The 13684-nt window shown below is 39.1% G+C and overlaps 1 protein-coding gene and 1 non-coding gene across 6 annotated transcripts in view; one reads left to right on the top strand and one right to left on the bottom strand.

The window, feature by feature from the left end:
* INTU (inturned planar cell polarity protein) overlaps positions 1-13365 on the bottom strand; it is an 82904-nt gene extending 69539 nt beyond the window's left edge. For all 5 annotated transcript variants that reach the window (XM_065904748.1, XM_065904750.1, XM_065904749.1 and 2 more), the window contains exon 1: positions 13146-13365. In XM_065904748.1, coding sequence (XP_065760820.1) covers positions 13146-13291 — 146 coding nt within the window. In that variant the 5' untranslated portion in view covers positions 13292-13365. The remainder of the gene's footprint in view (positions 1-13145) is intronic.
* LOC136146238 (U6 spliceosomal RNA) lies at positions 9394-9500 on the top strand. Its single transcript, XR_010658956.1, has one exon. It is a non-coding gene; the product is annotated as a U6 spliceosomal RNA (small nuclear RNA).
* Positions 13366-13684: the final 319 nt, after the last annotated feature.

The raw sequence follows: 13684 nt of genomic DNA, 5'->3' as shown, positions 1-13684 counted from the left end.
GGAAAAGTACACCACAAATTATATAATTCATCATGTGATTATAAAAAAAAAACCTTTTAACTGGGAAGTAGGACATTGAAAAATACAAAACTGTTGCTATTAAAGTGATTGAAACAGCACTGAAAAACAAAAATATTCTTCTTAAGGTAACACAACCAACCACAAACTCTACCGTGTTCAATGTTACAAACAATTTACCTTTCAAACTGGTATACTTTAAAGCAAAATTTGTTACACCGGAGAGAGTTTTTTCAGAAACATGGACTGTAATATGTTGGCATGAAAGGGTATAAGCTGGGTCCTAATCATTCAGTCAGTTATAAGACATCTCTATTTTCTGCAGTATTTATTAGCAACCCTGGTTCTTTTAACTTAAATCAAGTGTCTCTTTCTAAATATCATGAAAATTAATTTAAAAAAATGTACTATTCTATTATTCAGTCTGAAACTAACCACTGCCCTGGTCTGTGGGTGGTAAATAACACTGAATTTTCAACTATATATGTTTGGTTAAAAAAAAAAAAAGCATAACTATCCCCAGATATCAAAACTAACATTTTTTGGCCTGTGCTGGTCCCCAATGTGTGGCATCATTTTAGGCACTTAGGCACATGTGTATTATTCACCATTATCAGTTGCTTTGAATATATCTGTCTATACCTGCAGAAATCAACATTTAATAACTCTGCAGTTCTACTGATAAATAACTGCGTCTTTGTCATAAAATATTAGATAACAATGCACCATAATTCAAAATGGCACAATGAAAATACCATAATTATACACAATTACTTATGAAGATATATATCGATTAGACAAAGAATGAAGCTGATTTGCTTTAAAATCTCACTTTTTTAATCTGCTATGTTATTTAAAGATATGTGATCCCAAAGAAACATTTATCCCTCCCTGCTAAACATGAAGATGATTCATCTTATCCTCTAAAATCTGAATGTGAAACCACTTTTTGGTTATGAGTTAATGATCCCAGCAGGGGATTGTGCCAAGGAGGGAATGTGTCAGTAGTGGAACAAATAAACAGCGCCAGGCACTGTGCTGAGTACCAGAATTACAGTGATGGAAACATCAGTGCCCTCCCTCGTCCAGAGGAGAGGAGACACTGAGAAAGAGCTCACGACAATACACACGGTCAGTGCAAAAGAGAGCTCATCCAGCTTGGCCAAGTTGAGGGTGGGATTAAGGGAGACTTTCCAGTAGGGAGACCACAGAGGTGAGTTTTAAAATGGCCAGGGAGGAGGGCCTGGGGGGCTGAAGTAGAGGACGAGACGAGAATTCCAAACAGAAGTACCAGGACGAGCAAAGGGTAGTCTCCTTGGTCTGTGTAGACAACGACAGCCAGTCCGTGGTTGTCAGAGCGGAGTTGATGAGGTGGGGAATGATAGATGTGGAGTTCTAATTTTGAGAAGGACCCCAGGTTTGGGGTTTTGTTGTGTAGGTAAGAGAGCATCAGTGAAGGGTTTCAGTAGACGGTTTCGAAGTCAGATACCTTTGAATAGCTCTACTTTGATAGGATGATAGAAGAAGTTGTGGTGGACAAAAATTAAAGGTAAGAGGCCATACAGGAGACTGCTTCCATAGTCCAAGCAAATATGATAACTAAGGCAATGGGAGAGGAGATGGAAAGCAGGAAAAACATTTGAGAGACGCTTGAAAATCACCAGGACTTTAAGACTGATTAGATATGATAATGAGCAAGAGTAAAGAATTGATGCTGACTAGGAAGGACTGATCGGAGAAGGCAATGGCACCCCACTCCAGTACTCTTGCCTGGAAAATCCCACGGACGGAGGAGCCTGGTAGGCTGCAGTTCATGGGGTCACTAAGAGTCAGACACGACTGAGTGACTTCACTTTCACTTTTCACTTTCATGCACTGGAGAAGGAAATGGCAACCCACTCCAGTGTTCTTGCCTGGAGAATCCCAGGGACAGGGGAGCCTGGTGGGCTGCCGTCTATGGGGTCACACAGAGTTGGACACGACTGAAGTGATTTAGCAGCAGCAGGAAGGACTGATGCTGAAGCTGAAAATCCAATACTTTGGCCACCTCATGCGAAGAGCTGACTCACTGGAAAAGACCCTGATGCTGGGAGGGATTGGGGGCAGGAGGAGAAGGGGACGACAGAGGATGAGATGGCTGGATGGCATCACCGACTCGATGGACATGAGTTTGAGCAAACTCCGGGAGTTGGTGATGATGGACAGGGAGGCCTGGCGTGCTGCGATTCATGGGGTCGCAAAGAGTCGGACATGACTGAGCAACCGAACTGAACTGAACTGAGATTTCTAGTTGGCAACTGTACTTTCATGCACCCTTTCTTATATATATGGGCAGACTCATCTTACATAAATTGGCACGTAATTACTGTAGATGTCATCCTCCCTTCCTATCTTTCACTGACATAAATGATGTTAAAATCTACGTACCACACAAGGTCTTGCTATATAGCACAAAGAACTATATTCAATATCCTGTAGTGAACCAAAATGGAAAAGAATATGAAAAAGAATATAGATATACATGTACAACTGATTCACTTTGCTGCATACAAAAAACTGATATTATATATTGATATATAACATTGTATATCAACTATACTTCAATAAAAAAAATTTCTAAAAATCTATGTTCTTATAACAATATAAAACATATATAGGGAAATTTGCTACTGTCTGTTTTGAAAAAGTGACTGGAATCTATACATACGCACATGCACACACCTGTATAATTTCTCACTTAAAATCATGATTCAGAAAACCCTAATGGCTACATTAAGATATGTAGCATGAGGGATGTAGGACATTTGATTACTCACCTACTGATAAGCTTTACATTCACTTTTTTTTTGGGGGGGGGGTCTCCTATGAACAACAATACAATAGCCATCTTTTTATGTAGGGAAATAAATATATGTACATATACACGCACACACACATATTTACTTGTGATATATATGTATATACATATATATTTTTACCCAAAGACTATAGCAATTCACATTTCCAACAGCAATGAATAAGATCCATTTCCTTAACCTCTAGATTTAAAAAATACTTCACTTTAAGCAGAATAATTTGCTTTTTAAGAGGAAGAAATTTTTAAAAAGGGGATAAGAGACAAGAATAAAGAGAAGGAAATGACTGTAGTAAACTACAAATGAAGACAAAACACATAATAAAAAGAAAATGAACTGAGAAGTCACAGGCCTTGGTTCACACTGTTCTTTTGAGATTTTCACTTTTCTGAGCTCTAGCTTTTCTCTTCTAGTAAAGGGATTCTAGCTATCTCACAGAGCTGTCATCAACAGCAAGTAAAATAACGTGTCTGGCACAGTTAAGGACAAATAAATGGCAGTTTCAGTCCTCTCGCCCCACAGTCAGAGCTGTGGAGAAATGTACACCTTTATTAGATATAGCTCTTGTATTTCCGCACTCTTCCAACCCCTAGCAGTAAACGAAGATGACTCCAACAATCTGTCTGCTAGGTTCCAGCTAAGTGCTGGTGACACATTAACCAAAACTAGACACTGTCTTTAAGGCCACAGTTCAGGACTCCCAGAAGGTTCCTTACTTTTGTGCGTGCGTGCATGCAAAGTCGCTTCAGTCAGGTCTGACTCTTTGCGACCCTGTGGACTGTAGCCTGCCAGACTCCTCTATCCATGGGGATTCTCCAGGCAAGAATACTGGAGGGGGTTGCCATGCCCTCCTCCAGAGAATCTTCCCAACTCAGGGACTGAACCTGCATCTCCTGCAGCTCCCTGCATTGTAGGCAGACTGATTACCACTGAGCCACAGGAAAAGCCCTCCTTATTTCTACTACAGGTGATCAATTCCTATCACAAAAACATCAAGGGTATAACTGATAAACATGCCAGAAAGTTTACAGAGGTGGAAAGACCATACTGTCAAACTAGTTCGATTATAATGGATGAGATGTACTAAAAACAATAAGAAACCCCAACTTTTCATTGCAACTATTCCCTAAGAGTGAAATTAGTATTGTATGTAGATACACCTCACTCTAAGAGATGGAGCTTAGTCCTTCTTCCTCTTTAGTGCACACAGTGATGTGCTTCCAAAGAAGAGAGCACGGCAGCTTCACAGTGAGGAAATCTGGCAGTCACCACCTTAGCCAAGTGACTGAGGTTATGAAAACAAGGACGGACTGAGAAACTGTCACGACCGGAGGAAGCTAAGGAGACAGGATGACTAACGCCGTGTGATGCTCTGGACTGGATCTGGGACCCGAAAAAGGACTTAGCAGAGGAATGGTGAAATCTGAATGAAGTCAGGAGTTTAGTTAATAATAGGACTGTACTAATGTTAACTTCTTAGTTTTGACAAACATACCATATTTGTGTAAAAAGTTAACATCAGAGAAAAACTGGGTGAAGAATTTACAGAAACTCTTTGTACAACCTTTGCAATTTTTCTGTAAACATAAATTTATTCCAAAATAAAAGATTCATTTTTAAGTCTACCAGTTTTAATTAAGATTTTGATGATATATGGGTCACAGTAATCAATATTAACATAAATATCCTTTCATTTCTTTTTCTGAGATCCTATGGTGCAAGCTGCAAAGCTGTTATTGTGCAAATGTCTTTCAATGAGATTCTTACTTTATTTATTCTGCTTTGCTCTAAACAGAAATAACTGTGTATTTATAGTTGGCCTGCAAAGTTTGATGGCACATCAACTGGGTTCAAACTCTAAATGATGTGGTAAATATGGGCAGAGGCCTTCTTCCTAGACAAAAACTTGCTAATGTGCAGATAATCTAGTTTGCTTACATAAGCTGTAACAGAAATATATTAAAGAAAACAAAACTTTAGATAATGCTAATAAGTTGCTCAATTACTGATGTATTCAAGAATTCCATGTTGGTACTACATCTTTTTTTCTTCTTCTAAGTTATTGAATCTCTCAGATCCTTAGCTGCATTAATGTCAGCATTTTTCACCAAGCGAAATAGCATCAGCATTTCCTTGGTTACCACAAGAACAAGAAAAACGTTATGAAACAGCCAGCCCTCACGGCACATTTCCTTAAGGAAAACAGATTTTGGCTACAATTTCAAACCTCTTGCACTATACTTTTTTCTTTTTAGTGGGAAAAGCACAATGTGCTTTACCTAGGTAGCCAATACATGCAGCTATGTAGTCACACAGTACTAGTAGGTACAGCAGGACAAGTCTAGGACAGAGAAAAGCCACACAAAATAAAAGCAGCATGACAAATTATCACGGATTCCACCTGGGGCTTGGTTCAGAAAGGACTGGTCTGCGCAATGCTTTTCTGTTTTCATTTCTATGTTCTGTCTACCAGTAATATCTAAATTTTCATCTCCAAAGTCTTTTGCTTCTTTTCTAAAAGGAAACAATGATTTTAATGGTTAAAATCTGTGCTAGCCGTTAAGGCAGCTTGAGAAGGTGGGGAACCTGGGGTGGGCTGAAGGTGTTCCTTCTGGCCCAGCCACAGCCACCAATGGAACAAATGTGAAGCACAACGGAGAAGAAGGGATGAGTCAGTGAACTAACAACTGTGAACTCGTTGCATGAAACAACTCTTTACATCAGGAACACATCTCCACTGGAACTATGCTAATAATGACCCCATCCCCATCCCAATACTTCAGCTAAACGGCGCAAGTCTACAGTGCGCTAAGTTAAGGATATGATCTAACTCTGGTAGAACTGGAATCACAGACCAGCAAATCGGTTTCTGCTAGACCTTTACTGTGCTTTTAAAAGATGTCAGGTGGACAGACAGCTCTTCATCTAGCTCAAACACAAGTGCCAAAAGTGAGGAATGAAAACTACTATAAAGAAAACAAGGGCTTCCCTGGTGGTTCAGCAGTAAAAGAATCTGCCTGCAGTGGAGATGTGGGTTCGATCCCTGGGTCAGGAAGACTGCCCAGAGAAGGAAATGACAACCCCCTCCAGTATTCTTGCCTGGGAAATCCCATGGATTGAGGAGCTGGCCTTGAGGTCGCAAAGAGTCAGACACTATTTAGTGACTAAACAACAACAACAATGCAGGAGAAAAACTGTTACTGGAGAAATCAAAGCTTGTTATCGTTCAGTTGCTAAGTTGTGTAGGACTCTGTGTGACCCCATGGACTGCAGCACACCAGGTTTCTCTGTTCTTCACTATCTCCTGGAGTTTGCTCAGATTCATGTCCATTGAGTTGGTGATGCCATCGAACCATCTCATCCTCTGAGCCCTCTTCTCCTTTTGCCTTCAACCTTTCCCAGCATCAGGGTCTTTTCCAGTGGGCGGCTCTTCACATCAGGTGGTCAAAGTATTGGACCTTCAGCTTCAGCATCAGTCCTTCCAATGAATATTCAAGGTTGATTTCCTTTAGGATTGACTGGTTATATCTCCTTGCTGTCCAAGGGACTCTCAAGAGACTTCAGCACCACAGTTCAAAAACATCAATTCTTTGGTGTTCAGCTTTCTTAATAGTCCAGCTCTCACATCCATACATGACTACTGGAAAAACCATACCTTTGACTATATGGACCTTTGTTGGCAAAGTAATGTCTCTACTTTTTAATATGCTGTCTAGGTTGGTCATAGCTTTTCTTCCAAGGAGCAAGCATCTTTTAATTTCAAGGCTGCAGTCCCCATCTGCAGTGATTCTGGAGCCCAAGAAAATAAAACCTGTCACTGCTTCCACTTCTGCCTCTTCTATTTGCCAGGAAGTGATGGGGCCAGATGACATAATCTTTTTTAATGTTGAGTTTCAAGCCAGCTTTTTCACTCTCCTCTTTCAACCTTGTCAATAGGCTCTTTATTTCTTTTTCACTTTGTGCCATTAGAGTAGTTATCATCTGCATACCTGAGGTTGTTGGTATTTCTCCTGGCAATCTTGATTCCAGCGTGTAATTCATCCAGCCTGGCATTTTGCATGATGTACTCTGCATATAAGTTAAATAAGCAGGGTGACAACGTACAGCCATGACGTACTTCTTTTCCAATTTTGAATCAGTTAACTCTCTGGTTCTTGACCTGCATACAGGCTTCTCAGGAGACAGGTAAGGTGGTCTGGTATTCCCATCGCTTTAAGAATTTTCCACAGTTTGTTGTGATCCACAATTAAGTCTAAAAAGGATCAATTAAGGTTCCAGGAGAAAGCAGCACTTAAATGGGACCTTGAATGATGATGACAAGTAGAGACAGGAAGAAAACTTATTTCAAACAGAGACAACAATGTATAAAGTATAGAAGGAGTAAAAGAACATTGTAAGAATGAGAATGGGTGACTATTTCAGTGTAGTAATATTATGCACTGAATTTTTATGTTCCCCCAGAATTCATATTTTGAAACACTATCACCCCAATGCAATGGTATCAGGAGGTGGGGCCCTTGGAATGTAATTAGAATTAGATGAGGTCGCCAGGGTGGAGCCCTCATGAATGGAATTAATGCCCTTAGAAGAACGTCAGGGAACTTGTTTTTCCTCTCTACTATGTGAGAATACAATGAGAATGTGCAGTCTGTAACCTGGAAAAGGGCCCTCACCAGAACTTGGCATGTTGATATCCTGACCTTGGACTTCCAGTCTCCAGAGCTGTGAGAAATAAATTTCTACTGTTTATATACCACTCAGTTTAGGAATTTTTTCTTTTTTTTGCTATGTTTCATGACTTGTGGGATCTTTGTTCTCTAACTAGGGATTGAACCTGTGCCCCCTGCAGTGGAAACATGGAGTCCTAACCACTGGACCACCAGGGAATTCCCTAGAATATTTTTTAATTAGTGGCCAGAGTTAAGACGAGTACGAATAAAGGTGACTTAAAGGAAGATCATCAAAGATGGGTCTGAGAGGCTAAAGAACAGATCTAAAATAGCTTTAAAAAGCATCCTCAGGAATCTGGAATTTATTTGGGAAGACATCAAGCTTTTGAGTAGAAAAATGATTTAATAGACTTTTCTTTTTTAGAGCAGTTTCAGGTTCACAGCATAATTGAGCAGAAGGTACAGCGACTTTTCATATACTCCCTCCCCATGACATGCATGACCTCCTCCACTATCAACATCCTTCACCAGCGTGGTTCATTTATTACAACTGATAAACTGATAATCATAATCACCCCAAATCCACAATTTATGTTATTGTTTATCCTTGGTGTTGTACAGTCTATAGGTTTAGACAAATGTATAATGCCATGAATCATCTAACCACTACATAGCATCACACATAGTAGTTACCCTGCCCTAACAAAATTATCCTAATATTTCCAATTTTAAAATAAAAGTTAAAAAACATAAAGGCCCATAAAGTTTCCCAGTTACCAGGAAGATAGTTTTTATGTTAAAGAAAAGCATGTCTTTTCTAAGGCAGCCACACAAAGGTTTCATTTCCAAAGAGATAGAAACACTTATACATTCAGTCTTTATTTTCTCTTTAAGTGTTTGCCCCTTAGAATACAGCGCTCTTGAAACATCTTGTAAACTAATAAGTTACAACCAAGAATTAATTCTGAATTCCTAAAAACCAGAGAAAACTTGATGAAATTAAAATGTCAACACTTTCAGGTTTTCTGAACCCTACTCTTACACTGAACCAAAATGCCTCTCATAATAACCTGCTGAAAAAATTATTTTGACATTGCAAATATGCTATGGATACTAACAAAATTAGTCAAAGTTTCAGTTATTTCAGGCTACATTATAAGGAATTTCATTGTAATTGAAGTGGCTGAATTCTTTGAACAATACAGTCTGCAGTGATCAAACCTGAAATATTAGATAAGGTTTTAAATCTCAGCCTTTTTTTCCTGATCATAAGGATGATCTGGACATCTACTTCATTTTAGTTAGCTTTGTTGGTAATATTCATGCTTGTGTTTAATTATACTTTTGATCCAAACTGCTACACTGTATCTTTTTGTAATAGATTCTCTACAAGATAAATAATTTAGAACTATAGTTTAGAAAGTAAACAGTCAGCTGTATGGAAGAAAGACAGCAAACAGGAGAAGTTAGAAGCACCCAGACCAGTTATAAGGCTACTTCACTGGTATAAGGGACAGGCGAGCCCTTAAGTAAGGCGGTGCCTGTGAGAAGGGGAAGGAGGTGGTAGGGTGGATATTAGAAAAGCAAGTCAACAGGATTGGAGACTTACCAGATCTGAAGACCTGAGTAAAAAGAGAGTGAGGTCAGCAAATGAGATGGGCAACACTAGTGGGGAACAAGGCAGACAAGGAATTCTTTTCAATATGCTGAGATGGAGACGGTGGCAGAGAATTACCATATCTCATCATAAACTTAGCTACATACTGTTTGACTTTTTAATCTATGTAATTTGACAAAAGAAAAATTAAAAGAAAAGAGAAGTCAAGGTTCAGAGTAGGAAAGAAAAAGGAGTGCTCACTTCGGCAGCACATATACTAAAACTGGAACGATACAGAGAAGATTAGCATGGCCCCTGCGCAAGGATGACATTCAAATTTGTGAAGCGTTCCATATTTTTTTTTAAAAAAAAAGCAAAAAAAAAAAAAGAAAGAAAAAGAAAAATACTGTACGAAACTGGATATTATTGATAATATATTGCACCCTAACTCTGAATGAAACATTTTGATTCTTCAATTAGCACCTTCCCACATTAAAACCCAAGAAAAAGACAAATTTTGATATATCCAAGGAATTCTATTCAGAAATAAAAAGGAAAGAACTACATATAAGTAACAAAATGAATCTCAAAATAACTATGCTCAATCCTATTCAGAAATAAATGGAGTCCTATTCAGAAATAAAAAGGAGAGAACTACATTTAAGCAATAATATGAATGAGTCTCAAAATAAGTATGCTGAGTAGAAGAAGCTAGACAAAAAAGAGAGTCCACACTGTATCATTTAATTTTTATAAAACTCTGGAAATACAAACTCATCTATCACTACAGAAAGCAGATAAGTGGTTGTAAGGAGTGAGGCAGGCATGAGTAGTATTGGGGAGGCACATGGGGAAACTTCTGGAAGACAAGGATATGTTCATTATCTTGGCAGATGTATACATGTCAAAACTTATTAAATCGTACACTTTAAATATGTATGATTTATTATATGTCAGTTACACTTCAATAAAGATGTTAAAATATCCCAGAAAAAAAATTTAAAGGACATATTTCTCTTCTCCAGTCATTCTTATTTTCAGTGGACATTGCTTAGCTTTCTATAGCTGAATTCTCTTTCTAAAGTATCTTTTTTTCTCCCCATCAGTCAAGGTTTTAAGACTCACAACAATAAACAATTCACTTCAAAAAATCAAAAATCTAGGTCAATTTTATGAAAACTGGTAATTTGGCCAACACAAACCAATGTGGCTTCAATGAGTTGGATAACTGCAAACCAAAGCAAAGAAACATGGAGTTATTGCAAGTAAATGTATTTCTGTCATTTCAGGACTGAAAACTAGTCAATGGTTCCCTCAACCCAACCCACCCTCCAGTATTACCTCTGAAGCTTCCTCAGGGACTAGCCAATATGCCAGCTTAGGAGGTAATGCACTAATTTAAAATTTTCCTCTTGTAAGTACCTATTAAAAGTACTATAACCAGAATGTACCTTAAAGACACTGTCTCTAAAAAATGATAAACTTATTAATTCTGTATTGACAATAACTTGCAGCTTAAATTGGTTTTCAGTTTAAAAGCATGCCAGAAACAATGACAATTTCCAGAAAGAATATGCAGAAATTAACTGGAACCTTGAAAGTTCAGAACACCTTATGTGAATCAGTAAGTGGTGTAAATTCCTCAATAACCTCCACGTAGGCAATGAAAGACAAAAGCAATTCATATCTCTTAGCTTTGATGAGAAAGCTTAGGTTCACATCCCTACATCTGTGATCCACATGTTCCCATGTACTGTCCAAGCTGGGAAGGCCATCACTTGCACTGGTGACTCTGCACCTTAGGAAGGTAAATATCTTAAGGAAAAAACAGACAGAAGTCTACCTGGTCAGGTCAGTGTTATCAACTCGTACATTCTAAACACCAAGAAATGACAGCCATAAAATCTGTATCTTGGTAGGACTTGAAATATAGACCAGCTAAATAGTTTACATTCAAGATTTCCTGTAGTCTTATTATTAGGATGTTAAAGACACTGGGATATATGGAGTGATCAGGAAATGACTGATACAGAAAATTTAAAGGCCATTAAAGAAAAAAACTAAAATATAATACATATATACATGTATTCTGAATCACACTGCTGCTGCTAAGTTGCTTCAGTCATGTTCGACTCTGTGCGATGCCATAGACAGCAGCCCACCAGGCTCCCCTGTCCCTGGGATTCTCCAGGCAAGAACACTGGAGTGGGTTGCCATTTCCTTCTCTAATGCATGCATGCATGCTAACTCACTCCAGTCTTGTCCAATTCTCTGAATCACAGAATGCTTTGAAATAACACATTTTCTAACACAAGGTCCTTAGCTTGCTCACTTCCCAGGTAACAGGGTTAGCTCATTTATTCATTCATCAACATCAACACACAAAATCAACCCCTTTGAAAACAGGTCTCCTAAATTTCTCCACTGACAACACTAGACTGTGTGACCTTAAGAAAATTATAGATGCTCTCTGGACTAAAAGTGTGTGATTCTAAGAAGTAGAGAAACCAAGAGTTTGAATCTCACATTGTCTATGGCTCCTATAGCAAGATCAAAGAAGGTTCCACATAATCCATACTTTCCTTCAAGCAACCTGGCTTGACAACCATGAATTTTTAAATTATTTTTTAAATGACCACAGTAGAAGATTACACCAAGTGTTTGATATCCTTTAATTTGTTCGTTTTCCAGAATATAATCTGTCCTCATTAAGCCTCTAGAATACATTTAAGCAGCCAGTAGTGATGGTTTTCTCCTCCTGCTTTTTAAAGATAATGATAAAAATGTTTTACATACCTATGGGTGAAAATAATTGCCAAGTAACTGATACCCCTAAATACACGTTAAATACTCCTGTTATTTTGAAATACATGTAAAATGTCATTCTAAGAACGACTATATATGGCAGTCACTGATTAATGTTTTGGCACCAGAACAGTTTTACAGTTGGTTGTTTCAAGCTAACACTGATTTCTTTACTTGACCTTTCCAAAAAGTTCTCAATCCATAGCTGCTGCTGCTAAGTTGCTTCAGTCGTGTCCGACTCTGTGCGACCCCTTAGATGGCAGCCCACCAGGCTCCACCGTCCCTGGGATTCTCCAGGCAAGAACACTGGAGTATGTTGCCATTTCCTTCTCCGATGTGTGAAAGTGAAAAGTGAAAGTGGAGTCGCTCAGTCATGTCCAACTCTTCATGACCCATGGACTGCAGCCCACCAAGCTCCTGTGCCCATGGGATTTTCCAGGCAAGAATAGTGGAGTGGATTGCCATTGCCTTCTCCCAATTCATAGCAGTAAGGGGTAAATGCCTTCAAAACTGAAGCAGCATTGGGTACTGTGAACAATAATAACTTTGCATCATTTTTAGGGATAAGAAAGTAGAAAATAATACTTAAGATATTCTGTATTTAAAAATTACATTATGACACAAAATAGAAAACAAGAAAACCATGGAAGTTCATAGGAAAATACAGCAGAAATACCCCCCCAAAACTAAAATACAGCAGAGATACCCCCCAAAAAGTTGAGAGGTTGTTTTCGATGGTGAGGCTGGGGTTGATTTACTTTCTTTTACATATCTATTCAGTTTTATAACGGCAAAAAAAAAAACCCTACGTAATTTAAATAGTTGACCAAACGCAAAAGGTGTCCCCTTCACTCTATATACTAATAAGATTGAAGTCACAAAGATCATGACACCAAAGCAAGAAGACACTGCGACAGAACAGAATTTTGTGAACACTCTAGCAGATATACTCTGATATATTACAAAACTCACCAAAGAAAGCCTCCTCCTTAAAACCTACAATAACAAAGAATGTATACAGTAACAAGTCATTTCTGCTCACATTACCGCACAGCTGAAACCTGGTGCAAATAACCCCCACTTAGAGAACCTCAAACACTCATTCTCTACCACGCCAACACTCTCGAAATCTCCCCAGCCCACGTGTACACTTTCGGGACAGAAAGGATGGCTTTAATTGTCCCTCTTCGAGAACCTTACTTAGAGTCTGTACTCGTAGGGGAGTATGAACCCGAGTCGCTGACCGGATCTTCAGGATCATAATCCTGATCTTCTTCTTGTGAAGAAGGGTCTCCAGAGAGTCCCTCTGGGCTCCGAACCGAACCGCACAACGGCAGAGACGCCATGAGCAGGGATGCCGCTGCTACAAGTATAGTAAATCAAACCCCGCATCTAGGGCTTGCCGGGGCCGCCATGTTGCCTCCTCTCGGGAAGCGACCGCGGCCACGTGACCATCAATTCTCAGCTGCAATTGGTGGCAGCTCAGGTTGCCAGGGAGACGGGGAAGCTTCTCGGAGAGAACTGAGACCCCCTGAAAGGAGTCAATGAACTAAAATTTCCAGGACATCCGGGAACAATGGAAGAAAATAAAACTTAACCACTTACGCTCCCCGAAAGACACTCCTTTGGAACAGCTTAACTTATTAAAACTAGTGGAGGCCCACTGGGTTTTTTCTTTTTCTTGCAGTTTGCACTTTGCTGCTACACCGAACAGCTGTCCAAAACCGTAGATGGGCTGC

Source organism: Muntiacus reevesi, chromosome 13, assembly GCF_963930625.1.
Source record: "Muntiacus reevesi chromosome 13, mMunRee1.1, whole genome shotgun sequence".
NCBI lineage: Eukaryota > Metazoa > Chordata > Mammalia > Artiodactyla > Cervidae > Muntiacus > Muntiacus reevesi.
The sequence above is the reverse complement of the archived record's forward strand: the minus strand, read 5'-3'. Positions and strand labels throughout refer to the sequence as shown.